At 35.8% G+C, this 16,374-nt stretch overlaps 1 protein-coding gene across 3 annotated transcripts in view; it reads right to left on the bottom strand.

Annotated features, from left to right (window-relative positions):
• Positions 1-4,374: 4,374 nt before the first annotated feature.
• Positions 4,375-16,374, bottom strand: part of LOC139122652 (annexin-B12-like) — a 365,245-nt gene continuing 353,245 nt past the window's right edge. For all 3 annotated transcript variants that reach the window (XM_070688243.1, XM_070688244.1, XM_070688245.1), the window contains 9 exons: positions 12,474-12,555; positions 12,007-12,101; positions 11,159-11,272; positions 10,512-10,602; positions 9,869-10,005; positions 8,915-9,104; positions 8,248-8,306; positions 7,315-7,437; positions 4,375-5,437 (listed from right to left, as the gene is read on the bottom strand). In XM_070688243.1, coding sequence (XP_070544344.1) covers positions 5,384-5,437; positions 7,315-7,437; positions 8,248-8,306; positions 8,915-9,104; positions 9,869-10,005; positions 10,512-10,602; positions 11,159-11,272; positions 12,007-12,101; positions 12,474-12,555 — 945 coding nt within the window. In that variant the 3' untranslated portion in view covers positions 4,375-5,383. The remainder of the gene's footprint in view (positions 5,438-7,314; positions 7,438-8,247; positions 8,307-8,914; positions 9,105-9,868; positions 10,006-10,511; positions 10,603-11,158; positions 11,273-12,006; positions 12,102-12,473; positions 12,556-16,374) is intronic.

Here is a 16,374-nt window from a genome sequence, read left to right as displayed (position 1 = left end):
CAGGATGTAAAAAGTTTGATTTAACTGAAAATCGAAGAGTTGTTATAGAAGCTGGTGGTACAGATAACGAAGAAGATGAGTGTACAGGTAGCTGTCTGGAAACAAGCTTGAGAACCTCAGTTCATCTCTAATGGTAGATTTAAACTTCCAAGGGTCAGTAACTGAATTTTGATAAATTTCTGATTTTTTGTTCTGAATTAATCTAAGCTTTGGTAGCATGTTATTGCTATCACCAAATGTCGCCGGAGAATAAGCTTTCGCAGACGTGTAGTCTCTCTTATTTAAATTAAAGCTGAACACAGACATGAGAAACGACAGACCATTCAGAGTAAAATGTTCACTCTGAATTACTGATTTTTCTGAAATTTTCACTCTGAATTTTCTGTCACTTTCTGCTTCAATTTTTCATCCCCCCTTGCATCTGATGAAGGAGACTTCACGTCTTTGAAAGCTTATGCCCTTATAACATTTAGTTGATCATAGCCTGCTACCAAACCGTAGATTATTTTGTATTGTAGCACAACACGTCTCTTGTATTTAGCAACTGGTTTTTAGCTTTGCTGTCAGCTAAATAGGTGGATGTGTGGCAACCAAAGATTTTTCTTCAAAACAGGGTATACCAGAATTTGAAAGGTCTTTACGAAATTCAATATGTTTTAAATTTCTGAGAAGTATATTTTTGAAATGTCACCAATTTATGTCAGGGTTTATTTAAAGATATTACAAACAAACATACCTTTTCGTTTATGAAGGACTTTGTTGGACAAAGAAATAGGTGTTATCCTGCCAAGGACCCACTTTCCCACTTTCTGCATGTTGTGCCTTACTGTGACACTTTGACAACTTGACATGTTGTGTTTAATTTAGTGTTGACAACTATATACCATGTGAACCAGAGAAGCCTTGACTAACTTTTTTCCTTCAAAATTTACAATTGTCTATACAAGAGGAAATGTCTTTAAGAAACTATCTTACAAAAATGGATTATGCATTTCATACATGTACGTCTTTTCAACACAATAAGTATGCCAAATTTTTAGCTTTTTCAGATGATTTTTGTACATTTTAAACAAGTATGAACATAAATGTAATCCACAATATGGTGATTTTTATTGCTTATGTTTTTGATAGGAAGGTGTTAACACTTTTGGTTTTTTCCTCTGACAAACTTTACATACATACAGTAAATTATTGTATTTTACTTTAGAAATGTTTCGTGTATTTTTAGAATAAAATAATTTTACTGGATATCAATGGTCTGTAATGTTATTTCAAGGCTTGAACACCCCGTGAACGCCCAAAATTAAAGGTGTTCAACAAGCGCGCATCATGTGTTCTAGCCTTTAACACGCTTATCGTTGAACGGCGTCCATGCGTTCAAAAAGTGTTACAGCCCTTTGAACGCGTAAAAGCGTTCAATTTTTTGAACACATTTCCTGTGCAACGTGTGTTCAGATATGGAACACCATGGTGTTCAATATAATGTCTGATGAACACATAGCGTTCAAAATCTGCACACGTGTGTTCAAAAATTGAACGTTGGTTGAACACCTAGTGTTAAATTTCTGAACGTCTGGACGCGTTCAAAAAGGGTTACAAAAAGGCGTTTAATTGGTGTTCTATCCTTGAACACTTAACTTTACAGTGTGGGCGCTAGGCGAAGGACCTTGCGTCACTCATTCACGGGAGAGTGTTGGCGCAATTCAATTTGCTCACTTGTATATTATGCATGTGCCTTCCTTTGTAAAATAGTGTTTTGAATATTAGAAATTCAACTTCTCTTGATGGGATCAAAGTTATCCTCCAATCCTATGTTGGTGAATCCGGCAGAAACTAACTCACTACTGCGCAGACTCAAACGTGACGCATTCAATCGCTGGGAAAACCTGGCGTGAGCTGCCAAATTCCGGATAGGTTTGTACGAAATAGGAGAGACACAAGAGAAACTATCATAAATGATTTTATTTTTTTTGAAATTCACCGACTTGAACCAAGTCTAGTTATGCAACTGAAATTCTATTTTCCTTAATGTTCTCAAGCCTTAGCATGTAAGACTTGAAGAAGGGTGTATGTGTGCTGAACGCATTTATATAATGATACGATTTTTTTGTATTTTTCGTTCATTCTCTTCTTTCCAGTTAAATGAATAAATTTTTGAGACAAGTTGCTTTGTGATTTTGTTCGTTCGCTTGACATATATATACAATTATGTAGATGTGTTTTATATGCCATCGTGTTGGAATATATCTACCTTTTCAAAAAAAGTTATGTATGTGTCAGGTTCAAGATCTCGTTGCAGTCAAATAGTGTCACTGTTGCAGTCATCTTCATTTGTCTTAACAGTTTGATTCTACGATATTGAAGTGCTGTGGTGTCTTTTTGTATTCAAATCTTCTTGGCCCTAGTGCTGAGCAGCCGTTAAAAATCTGCATTGCATTTGGTACAACACAGGATTTGACCTGAGGATCATTTGATTTTCTTGTGGGCCAGTGATTTTTTAACCATTGGAGTGCCATTTTTTTCGCCTTTACAATATATATCCGAGTGTATTTTTTCAGATTTTTGTCATATATTTGATAAACATCTGTAGCCTATGAAATGTGATGTCCATTTTGTCCAAAATTATCAAAAATTTACAGAAAATTGGTAAAATGTTGCACTGTAATTTTTGTGGGAAAAATTACAGCACTCAAAGGGTGAGTTACTGGCCTATTGGCAAGTAGAGATTTTGCATGAGTTTCGCATACTGCCCATGAACAGCGAACCAATCACTGTACCAATGTTTTATGAAATGGTGAGAAATGTATTCAGAATCTCACGGGAGGATTACCAGGAAATTATATATAAATGTCATGATTATTCTAATTCTGGCCATGTGTCATCACGAGGAATACCTTTTTTACTGAGCAAGTATCTGTACATATTTATTTGAACATGCTATTTTGTCGCATTTTGTTCAAGAGTAAGCTATGCTTTGCAAATCAAGACTCACTACTGAAACCTAAAAGTTTGGACCATTTAGTAATCAGCCGCTTTTAGGAGATGGCTGGGAGAGATGACATGTAGTTGAAGATATTGTCGTAGGGGGCGCTACATCACACAATCTTATAAATGTTCTGACTTGTTCAGTATCACCTCAAATATTATTAGCGTGTATATTTTTACTGTACAGTTGTTGTGGTGTTGCAACCAATATGGGATGTATATCATTATAGTCGTTTGTGACTCCTAGGTCAAAAAAGTTCTCCTTCGTGCCCTTGTCAGATGACAGGGTAAATAAAATTTTGGTTGAGACATTTCTCTGCATTCTTTACTGTGTTTGATATGTTAGATCAACGTCTATGAACTTGACAGCTGAGATACGTTCATGCTGAGTGACAAGATCACACTCTCATAAACCTTGTAACTGCAAACAATGAAAGTGAACGAAAGCAAGGATTTGAATTTTCTGTCAATCATTCTCCTCACTCTCACTACCTTGCATGCATCACAGTGTTTGACTTCGAAAAATAAAGACAGGCCCTTTCTTTCTGCTTCCTTAAATTGTCCTAAAAAATATGAAAATCTCCTTTACAACCTATGATAGTAATTTTGTTACAATTTAGACCTGGGCAATTAAGCATGGAATCATTCCTTGAGATGTAGACTCGGATAGATGTGAGAACAGTAACTGTGTACCAGGGAAGGTTTACATTGAGTGAATTTGACAGCAATCGCATTTACATACATCCATCCATCCAATGTATCATTTAATTTTGTATGAAGTCTTCATAACCTCTCACTACATGAAACATTTCTGAGTTTCCCCAATCGTTTTCATCAGTTAATCATTCAATATACTCATCATCAATTTCTTCTGTCTCTGTTCTTGTAATTATCCTTTCATGGTATTCAGACCCAGTTTTTTACAAATTTCCATTGATCTACCACTTGTGGGGGCTCATTTTGAAGCTTTTTGAGTACCGGTACTTAAACTTTTCTTCATCTTACTTTTGTGAAAATTGAAAATATAATTTTTTTCCATAGAGTTAACACAAAGATGGCAGCCATTTGAATTTCAAATACCAGGAAATTTAAGGTAATTTGTTTCTCTAGTTCCAAAATTTGCATGGTGACCCAAGATTTTTTAACCAATGATTTTGAAAGAATATGGTTGAAAATTTCCTTGAGGAATGCATAAGCAAAGGTTTGTGTCATTCACTTTTGAGGCACATGCTGCCCTTAAGTAGGAATGTCCTTTCATTATCGGAGTCTGACAAATACAAGCAGATTATTGCATCATCTACTGTGTGTCCAATCAAGCCAATGTACCCAGAGATAGTCCTCCTGTGTGGATGTTGTGAAGATTAACAGTATGGTACGATACACAAGTGGTTTAGCAGTTCCATCTGTGCTTTATTTCTAAATGCATGAGAATGAACAGGGAGATTTATCTAAAAAAAACGAGTTGAAAGCAATGTCTTCGGTATAAATAGACTTCATGATTCTACTGAAATCAATCTTATTCAAGTCAATTTATGTTAACAGGATCTTCTTTGAAAGCTTTCAAACATTCTAAATTCTTGCTGAAAAATATGAGAATCTGCAGCTAAAATAACAATTTTCAAGCCTCTTTACAAACTGAAAAGATAATTAAAACTAAATTTCCTCTTGTGGTGAGAAAAGTTCAAATCACGCCATGATTTTTTCACCATTTCCTCCAGGCACTTGTGTATGTAGTGTCAAACTTTGTGAGAGTTGTCAGCCAGCAAAAACTCATGTTTCAAATGGTTAGTGTAAGAAGATCAAGCATACAGGAATGTTTTAAGAAAAGCTGACACAATTTCATGATAGTTTTGAGTAGACAGCAGAGAGAAGTGTGTCCAAGTGATGAAGTACATATTTCTCTGTTGTATGTTGTAGGCACAGGTGTATAAAGGCAATATTGTCATAGAAAATGAGATTGATAGGTGCACAAAGATGTATTTACTATCTCCTACATATATATCTGGGAGAGAAAAGTTAATATGTTCAGATAATCTTTGTTAGATTTCATGTTTCGTAGAAAAAATGGTCTCAATGCTTATGCCAAGCGGTCCTCTGGTGGTTGTATTTAGCGCCCTCTAGTGGTTGCATTTAGCAGCAACTAATCAGTTGAAAGTGCTGGAAATTCATTCATAGAAAGTTCATTTCCGACAAAGACTATCTAAAACAGATGAAATGGATAATACTTGACCTATCCTCTTGTTATTACATCAAGTTTTTTCATCGTGCATAATTAACGTGTAAATAGCTATATTGCCATCTAGATTAAAGTTTCCCGAAATTTATTACTCTGAAATAGATTTTCAAAATCTAAGAATTATGACTGTTACATCACTTTAATTCAATGTACACTTGGTGATTAATTTCCGACGATAGCCAGAAGAATTTTCTTGTAGTCACCAGATGTATCATCCTGCATAAAGAAAAACAAAAGTACAAGCTTTGAATGTCAAGTCATTGGAAATAAAACAGTCATTTTGATACATGGTCTCAGTAGATATTTAGTGACACTGTTCAGTCTGTAGGTTTCTGACTTGAAAGCAAAAGTTGTTAGTCAACTTTACATAAATGCAAATTGGTTATATTGATAAAAGTTTGGATGGAAACAAATAGATTAACCAACAACCATATTGTCAAAATATATAGCAAATGCAACAAGGAACTGTTATGAAACTCTGGGATCAAAGTATGGGGTTTAATAAAGTGTTTGTAAGATATTAAAGAGGCACTCCCACTTGGTAACATTTTTAAAACGCATTTTTTTAATGCCAACGGTCGATATTTGATGTGGCGACTCCGCGCGGATCGTGAGATATCAATAAAAACATGTCATTTCCCGAGCGTATTTTTCACATCCCGAAGTTTTACGATTGTTTCTGGTTATGACCTGAAATCCCCTGAAAGTGTGTTGTTGTGCTGATTGACGATATTCTAAGGAGTCCAAAAACGTTCGAATGACGCAATAAATTTACCTCCTACTGCGATGACTTTATATACATCATTATCAATGCCTTTACCTCTGGTATTTCTTTTTTGAAACTTCTCCTTAGTTTTTGTCGTTTTCATTTTTCTCAATCAGTTGTATTAGATATTAAACAATACCACATAGATATCAGTTTTTCCGTGTAAAATATTAGTTGCCTCTAATGACTACATTTTGTCGTCTGCCACACAGCTACGCGTGGTTCGATACATAGCGGCCGCAGCGTGTGTATGCGCGCATACCACGCCGCGGCCACTACGCATGCTATCTATCAACAACACCTATCTGTGCTAGTCACCTACGTGAATTCTCGTGGAATCAGCAAACTATGTTTTTCGTTTTTTTTTGCTGAGTCAGTAAGACTCGGCTTGCTCCAGCGGGACATGACCGATCACTGACGCGAATGGTACTGCTGTGGCATACAGCAGCATCAGCATAGACTCGTACTCCATAGCTTACTTGACAATGGCCCCATTGCCAAACGTTCTATGTTCGGAAGCTGAATTCAGGTGGGCCACCGGAATTCAAACTTTAACTTTTTTGAGGATATATTTTTATTGATATCTCGTGATCCGCCCGTAGTCGCCATGTCAAATATTGACCGTTGGCATTAAAAAATATGTGTTAAAAATGTTACCAAGTGGGAGTGCCACTTTAAGCATGAAAGAATGAACCATTGTTGGTCTTCGAATGTTGTTGTGTGTTTCCTAACACACATGTGTGTTCAATAACTCTTAGCTTTGTTTTACTGACCATCATCACTCTAAAACAAAGTCAGTATTTCCCGTATTGGTTTTCCTCTTTCCTCCTGTCATTGTTAAAATTCGTTAACTTGCAAACTTTCAAAAGGGTAAAAATTTGTAAAATGGTTGGCACATAATTTCAAAGAAAATTTGTCTGTTGTCAAATATTGGGTTTTCTCGTCTCTGTTATGCATAATTTCATGAAACTGACCAATAAAAATTACTGTCACAAGGCACATTTAGAAATTGTAATAGTTCTATTGAATAGATTCCCTGAGCTTTGAAATAAATAGTAATTTGAATTGCAAATATAAATTTGGGATCCCTGCTCAACATTGTAGCACGCATTCTTGTTTGTGCTATTTTTTATTCCGTCAAAAATGACAATTCATAACAATTAAAATGAATATTACAAATATCAAACAAACACACTTTTTCTGTGTGGTATGACAATGAAGATGGCAACTACATAGATTGGCTGAAATTCCAATGTATAGTTCTTCGCAGTCTGCTCTGACAAGCTAGTATGTTAAAGAAATATTTGATTGAGGTACGGGTACTTACAGCAATGAACTGTGACAGAGGCTGTGAATACATTCTTTGGAATTCATGTTTGATTTGCACCATGTCCTTTTCACATCGCGACACAACCACACGTATCAAAGTGTCGTCATCTGTGCCAAGTCCCTGTAAGGAGCAAAGAATTGACCATGAAACAAATGCAAATGACTGTTGAAATAGCTGGGTCAGTAAAGATAATACTTCAATGAAGATTGTCTACAGTCTACACGCATCCTACAGTTACAAAACCCTACCTTTGGTAATAAACTGTACCCAACAAATCTACGTAGACTTACACACACTATGATTTTATGCAAATTATGCAACAGACATTCAGTTCCTACATTCTGTTAACCTGTTCATCCCGAATTTCCTGTAAAAAGACGCATAATCGCCATAGATAATGATGGATTTGAACTGAACAATTGATTTGAACCAAACTACAGTAATAAAAGGGTTAACCCTTTTTCTGCCTGACAGTATCACTTCCCAAGTCAGTGAAAAGTGGTTTTGAGCCAAAATCATACATCTTTTAACCCGCTTGGCTTGGTCTGTTATAGCAGCTTCAGTCTCTTAAAGTCATGTTTACAGTGTCTCTATTTTCAGGGGCCTTCAAATGTTTAATTTCTTGTTCAAATCATAGACCCTCGAGAAAAACATGTATTTCTCGAGGGTCTATGTCAAAATGGACGATACGGGACATGCTATGCTTCACCAGTTTTAATCAACTTGACCTGATGGCGACATATGAACTTGGCAGGATACGATTTAAACTAGTGAGATGGTTTTCATTCAATGTTCACAGAAAGGCAATTATACAATTTTGAAATCATTTGAGATACATTTCCTGAGGGCATACTTTAGCAATTACATCATCTCCAATTTCAGAATATTATAAAAGATTATTCAAATTAAATAAATTGTTATTTACATTACCTTCATGGATTTGTACAGTTGCTCTGCAAAGTAAGCAGCTTTGTTGCGCACACATCTCACTGCAAGAAACAAAAATTTTAATCATGTAAGTGATTTGACAATGTGACTGAGATAAAACCGTGGCAGTTGAAAAAGATTCAAGTATGGTCTGCCTGCGACATCTGTGGATGTTAGTACTAGCTATCACTATCATCTGACAATCTTGGAAAGTTCAACCTTCATATATGTGAGTTCAAGCGTACACTTTTGCTGTACACAGTTTTGCTTGATTGATATTTTCGTAATCTGTTTTGTTTTTGATTCATTTGAACACTATATTTCAGTACAATACATGAACACTTCCTCGAGCCAGCCCATGAATTCTTTTACAAGGATATGATGTTAGATTGGTAACTAGTACACTTGGCAACATGTCTGATGTAAGCTTAATTGTACTCCTATTTGAACACAAAAAGAATTATTTAACATAGGAGCAAAGACTGAAATCATAACGTGTGAGGACTGTTACTTCAGCTAAACTTGTATCTTGTGTGCAAATTTCCTTGAAGCATTTTATCCAGTAAAATGAAGGAATTCTATGAAAACTTTGTTTCATTTTAATTAAACAAATCACCACAAACTTCACAAAACTTGATGAACTAAGTTTGAAATCACACCAATGACTTACCAATGGTAAGCAGACCCTTCTCAATGTCTCCAGAAAACTCACTCTTAATTGATTTTTCAATGTCTCGTTTGGATATCTTGGCATACTCATCAAATGTCGCACGCAACTGTTCAAAACTTCTTGATGCTAGGATGGCGTTGAATCTTGATTCATCTGTCCCCCATTGCTTCTCACCGGCATCGTACAATGCCTTGGAAACAACACAGAAGTGAAATAATTGAAATCACTGCCTAGAAAGTGTTGGGAGATGTCACTTGTTTTCACAGCAAGTGCAAAATAATTTGTTTCCGAAGTTCGTAAGTTCCTTTTCCCCTTTGGAAAACAGCAGGGAACTTTGTCCCCTCTGGAAAACAACTGGGAATGCTATACCCTCAGTGGACAGCAAGGAACTACAACCAGTACATTTCCAACATGAATCATACCTTATGTAAGTTTAATACAAAGGTATAGTTTCTTTGCAATCATCCTCATTCAAGAAGTATGGAAAGAAATGAGGAGATCACCAGGGGATGGGTCCTTGATAAAATTCAGTGGAAAACAACTATTAGAGTTCTTAATTATTATCCAAGGAAGTTAGGCAAACTAGAAGAGTCAATACACCTACAACAGATGTTAAAGAGCAAGCTTGGGAATGCACCAAACTTGAGATCATGGGGAAGGATAGATGAAGCCGCCTCTACCAGTGCTAATATTGTAATAAACTTGATCTTTATATATAACAATGTTAGAACTAAGGGCAAGACCTGGGGTATGGTTGTAGCTGACCATTGGAAAACACACATGATATATCTCTAAATACGTTAAATCCAGTTGACATTAAATCTGAAAATACATTCAATGTGGAGGAATAATTTGACATTTAATATTGACACTGAGGGCGCTAGTCATCACTGTCAGTCCAAAGGCTCTGTCATAAACATAAACATAATAACTGAAAGTTAATGACCGACTCACCTTGGCATCAGCCTGAGCTTTAGCAACATCAACCCCTACTTTCTCATCTCTGCCTCCCACTGACATAGAAACCATCAACTTTCTGAAATGTCCAGATGTCTCCGATCTCAGGGCATCTTCGAGATCTTTGCCGTGATCTGGGGAAATGATAGACACACTTTACAGTATGGAACCTATTTCATATATTTCATTACATCAATGCATCCATAAATGGATTTTCATGCTTGGAATAAATTTAAATACAGCACAGTTGAAATTAAAAACATTAGAACTAAAATAATGAAAACCCAGACTGGAAATAAAATACATGTAAAAATGATGAATTAAGCAGAGAAAAATTGCGAAAGGAACAATATGACATGATAGTTTTACACTTGACAAGCCTTATAATATGAACAGACTTGAAACTTCAACCTATGATCATGATTTGAAATTTATACATCACAGTCTTGCACATAGTGTAACAATGCTGAGGGATCGATGTTCTTGTAAACGTTGAATCCACTGACAAATACTTTGTAAACAACCAATCTCCTGACAAAACTACCAAAAGAAACAGATCTGCATGCATACAATTTTTACTCACTCTGAAAATAAAATCAGTACCTAAGATTTCTATAGTGATGGATTTGTTTAACTCTACCTTTCTTGTAGGCTAATTTCATGGCCTGTATTTCAGCGTTGGTTCTGGTGCACATGATTTCAATCAAAGCAGCTTCATCAGTCCCGACACCCTGTCAATCAAAAACCCAAGTAAGTGTGAATTCAGAGAAGTCTGTCAATCGAAAACCCATGTAATCATGAATTCAGTCAGGGGAGTTGAAGCTGACCAATAAATGCATTGTGTTACTGAATAAAATCGACAAATCTGTCAAAATTGAAATCAGATTTCCATAATAAAAGAGCTGTGCCAATTGAACTGATGATTCAACACATTTCATGCAAAATACAAAACTCACTTTAACATTTCCATATTGCTGTCAAGATTTTCAAATCAAGGAATTACTGCATGTTTTTTCTGGGTCTGACATTTAACCCTTTCACAATCATAGCGTGACCCAACTCTATTGTTGAAGAGAGGGAGTAAGAACGATACGATGCATGATTCTCAGCCAATGAATATTTCTTTATTCATAATGACTACTTATTGACTTATTTGCATATTCAAGGCTACCCATGAATACACTTTGCATCAATGAATACACTTATTTAGAAGACTGAGCATTGGATGATGAGGAACTATGGACAGGCAGGTAAAGAAAGAAAGGTCAAACAGGAGAGATTGGTTACCTTCATTGCTCTTCTCAATTCCGCAGCGTCGAATTGTGGTGCAGACAGCATCAATGCCAGGACTATCTTCTCCAATTTACCGCTCAGTTCGCTCTTGAAGTCTTTCACCAAATCCTTAACATAGACATACATCATGGTGACCATAGACATACATCATGGTGACCATAGACATACATCATGGTGAACATAGACATACATCATGGTGAACATCATGGTGACCATAGACATACATCATGGTGAACATAGACATACATCATGGTGAACATCATGGTGACCATAGACATACATCATGGTGAACATCATGGTGAACATAGACATACATCATGGTGAACATCATGGTGACCATAGACATACATCATGGTGAACATCATGGTGACCATAGACATACATCATGGTGAACATCATGGTGACCATAGACATACATCATGGTGAACATATCAGTAGACACACATCATGGTGAAATCACAAGCTGTATTGACAGTGCCACCATAAATAGATTTATGTCGCACAAAAAATTTTCTACAATACACGGGGCTAAGAATGATGACAAAACATGCTATGAAGCAAAACTGTTTGTGTTTTACAGCAGAATCAGAACTCCTTGGAGGAGTGGCACCGTTGAGCAAGGCCTTACAATCACATGCATCAACTTTTGAAGGAAGGATATCGATACAGAATACATGCATCTGTTTCTGTAATCCAAAAATTTGCATCGCACCCAGTCATTTTATACTAGATCATGACAGAGAACGGTTTAATCTTTCCTCAGGAAAAGTTTCAACAAAAGTTGACAATTTTCTGTTTCATGGCATGTATTAACTTGATACTATTGAGGGTTAAATACCTACCCGGCCAAACATTGTCTTGTAATCTTTCAGTATTTGCTGTCGCTGTTCATTGCTACATGATGTTACAACATGAATAATGGCTTTCTCATCAGTTCCTGGAACACAAAGCAAAATAATCACATTATTTAGAAGAAATTTATAAAACTTGTATGAGGCACGCGTGTTTTACATGTATCTTGCTTTCAATCACAGTATCACCATACTTTCACAAATCATTCTGATCATACACGTTCAAGTAGGAATATTTCAGAAATATTCACAAGAAATCTTTGTGTAAAGGAATTGGAAAGTTGAAACTTTTTCGATCAATTTAGTTGGAAAATGTAATAACCTATCTGTTCTCTATTTCGAAACTATGAACTTCCTCAATCAGATCATGCCATGCTGAGATGAAATAGCAATCCTCACAAACTTCAATATAGTGAGGGCGCTGTTGTACAGGACGTGACCATTCAAACAAGACTTACCAAGACCTTTCATGGCGTTCCGCAAAACTTCAGCCTCATTTTGACCGTTAAAGCCTGCCTTTGGTTTGATAGAACCTTCTCCCTGTGATGAAAACATTGTTGATTGAGGAACAGTGATTAAAAAATTGCGATAGAAAAACTTGAAGAATTCAAGAACAAACACCAAGAAGATTGGAGGTAGACTTTGCACGAGACACACCGATGGATTTTAGTACGATTATGTGGTTCATTATCAACGTTGTGTTCAGCTAAAACACCACAGTATGGCAAATCCAGAATAGGATGCGATGTACAGATTACCAACTTGCAGTCAAAGAAATGTGAAATGACACTTTTCAAAACTTAGAAATGTAAAACCGCACATTTCAAAACTCCAGTGGGATAAAGTGCTACTTGTAGTTATGTTGTACAGACGGAATACTACACATAAACCTGGTTTGTGGTGATTATATCAATTACTGACATCAAATGATGTGGGGTGGTTTTAGTTCTGTGATTTCAACACCGCTTTGTATTACTGAGCAATGAAATTGATGTGCCAACAGATATTGTCTTATGTTCCATAGAATCAAGGAAGTCTTACTTGCAAACAGCATTCCACCATTGGTCAAGGAAGTTTCTGTCACTTTGAAAATCTGCATTTGTGTACTTCATATTGAATTTGAGAATGATTTTGAAAATTATTATTTGTAGCATAAGGAAACCAAGTTCCTGACTTTCAAGTTTTGTAAAGAACAAAACAAAAGAATTCTACAAAAGCAGAGAGTCCACTTTTGACACTAAAAACAGTTTTTGTATGGACTAAATCCATAGGTGAGAGATGAGTGATGGTCAAAAGTTTTTTATTACACACTCGGAAAAGATGCAGAACTTTTGGAGCATTTGTAAAGCAATATTCTTTAAGAGTTTGAGAACTAATTTTCAAACATGAAGCAATGATAATTCTGATTGAAAATCTGCTGGGTAGTACTTTTTCCAAAGGAAAATACCTGTTGATACAAATCAAAGAGACTTGTGGGTAATTGATAGTTTGATGACTTCTGCGGTCCCACATTGATTGTCCAGATACAGTGTTTTCCATAATGCATACATCTAGCTAGCCATTCTTTCAGTGAAAAAGTCAAAAAGTAACGACAAAGTTAAGTTTACCAGACTTGTACATCTGCTGTTTTATAAGTTTTGTAATTTTCTAAAATTTCTTGTGGAATACTGCGGTCAGTTTTTAAACCATTCTATCAAAGTGATGATCAATCATAGAGAGTTTTCTTGTATTATGCAAGAATTCATCTCTGTCTTCTGTTTTCATCCATAAACAGAAAATTTTACGATACAAAACATTGTCTTTGCTAATAATAGCTCATCCTATTGTATTTCTATTTATCTTGTCAAATCACAAATCATCTTGACTTGATAATTGATCGGGAGCAAACAAATCTGCCATTTTCTTTCAGCGGAAATTGAAGTTAACTGTCACTAACATCTGCTTTGAGCAAGTGACAATGAAATATGAGTCTAAACAAGACTTAGCGGCAGGTAAAAACCAACTTAGTGAACCAAGAGAGAATCCCAATAATGTGAATCAAAGGAAATTACTCCGCATGCGAATCCATTGCTTTTTTCATTGACATGATCCAAAAGGCAATCATAATCCGGCATAGACTTTACCTAATTCTCTGAAGTTTCAAGTGTTTGTAGATAGCAGTAAAGAATGGCTAGCTTGGTAGCATTCAGAAATTGTGCCTGGACATTCAAATCACCGGAACAGGTGTACGTTACTATCATGCTAGTGTAACACAGGCAGTTCTCTAGTGACAGAATTTGTGACCTTTGACCCCAGGTGAAACAGAGAATATTTGAATACTTTTATGGTGACTGTTACACTGGCATGGGATTGGTAAAATGATATGTAAAAAAGTTTGGTTGACTTGTGTATATTTAGGAAACTCTAAGTTCACCCTTAAGTACATAGACACATATTAATTCTGTCATTTTTGTCACCAAAACTTAAATGTTTCAATGGCTGATTGTGAGTATTGGAGTTGCCTGCAACGGCTGACCTTGAATACCGTGAAGAAACACATACAGAAAGCCACTTGATGATGGGTTATTGATTTTGGTCCAAGCACAATTTCTGAAGTCTGCTTTCATAGCAAAGAGAAAACACAGATATACTGAACAAAACGTGGTACCTGCTAGAAGTACGTGCCAACTGGGCTGCCATTGATTAGCTGCGGTGTCCAGATGACTTGAAAAGGGCATGATGGGAAGGGAAGCAGATTACAGCAAACGGAAGGAGGGAATGGTCAGGAGAAATGATGGCTACAAAGGCGCAGCAATGTTTTGTCTGACTATAGAAGTATGATAGATTGACAACTGCATGTCACAAACATCCAGGTGATCTATCCAGAAGGTGATTTTTAAGACTGTACACTACATTGTCATTGCCTTCATATGTCACATTCAGGTCAATATGTTTAAAAGCAACAAGGCATAACATGTCTCATATGTTGATTTTTCACAAAAATTTGAATATTTAAATTTAACTTTAAAGGTTCCCTGAAAACTCTGTGCCTAGATACTGTTCTTATGATTGTTGGTGACCAAATCTGCTACAATATACCATGCCAAATAAGTGAAAATACGTCTAGATTTGGTTAAATTCCACTTTTTATTGTCTAGGCACAAGAGGAAGTGATACGGTCTGGCAGGAAAAGGGTTAAAACTGCGAAGTTATCAATTGCAGTGCAATTTGGCACTTACCCTGAAGAGATCAGCATTGTTTGCACTGATGAAAAATATCTCAAACTTACTTAACTTCCCTAAAACTTTACAACCCTTTATGAACAATTCAACAACACCTTTCATTCCAAACAACTGATCTCCACATACTGAAGATTAGTTCTTATTTTTGTTTATTATAATTTACACTAATATCAATACTTAGTGTTAATTCAGTATCCACTCTAAATATTACGTAACTAAATATAAAATTTATTGATCTTTTCCAAATAAAAACTTCAGCTTCACAAAGAGAGACTGTACTATTAATTGGCAAAATCAATAGCTCAGGATAAGAGGAATTAATATTACAAAACCAGTCATGCAGTCGTGACATCTGTTTTACAAAGGAGACCCTTGGAAAATGAATGGCTCTGTATGGAACATCGACACAGCTAGTGGTTGATACAATCTGTGGTAAGATTTCACATCGAATAAAAGGAAAATTATGCTGTATGGCACTAAACAACTCATTAAATTCTAAATATTCACCATACGAATTTACTAAAGTAGTTATTAAATTTCATAAAAGTTTACTCAAATAGCGCCATGCTCAAACACTTGAAAATTTCATGATGAAAAAAGCTGTTCTAAAGATTTCTTGATTAAAGGAATTTAAACAGAACTAAACAAACTACAATGCCAGACACCCAACCTACAACCAAATCACTTAGCTTATATACATGTTGTTAGGCTGCAAGACTTGGATTTGTAGATCTTAACAGTTCTCAAAGTAATAAAAGGATGAGAGTTGTAATATTTGATGCTTTTTTCATTATCTTTATTCTATAATATGAATATATTGCTCTTCTCCTCAAAGTATGGTGATGTTAAAATTATTTACCGTAGCCTTGCAAGCAATTATCATTTTATAGGATACGCAATTCATTGTTGACAAGATAATTCTAGTCTAGACTAGAATTCACTTGTCAACAATACAAAGACATATTGTATACACACACGGCAGATATTCCCAAGCTAAATCTATGCATTGTAACATGCTTTTGGGAGTACAAATCATTACTCAAATAGCGCCATGTTCATAAACGGAACAAAAATACTGGAAAACGCAACAAAAGTTCCGGCATTTTCCTACTACAAGGAAGACTGAAAAGTCGCCAGT

This window comes from Ptychodera flava, chromosome 22, assembly GCF_041260155.1.
Source record: "Ptychodera flava strain L36383 chromosome 22, AS_Pfla_20210202, whole genome shotgun sequence".
In the NCBI taxonomy this organism is placed as follows: Eukaryota; Metazoa; Hemichordata; class Enteropneusta; family Ptychoderidae; genus Ptychodera; species Ptychodera flava.
The sequence above is the reverse complement of the archived record's forward strand: the minus strand, read 5'-3'. Positions and strand labels throughout refer to the sequence as shown.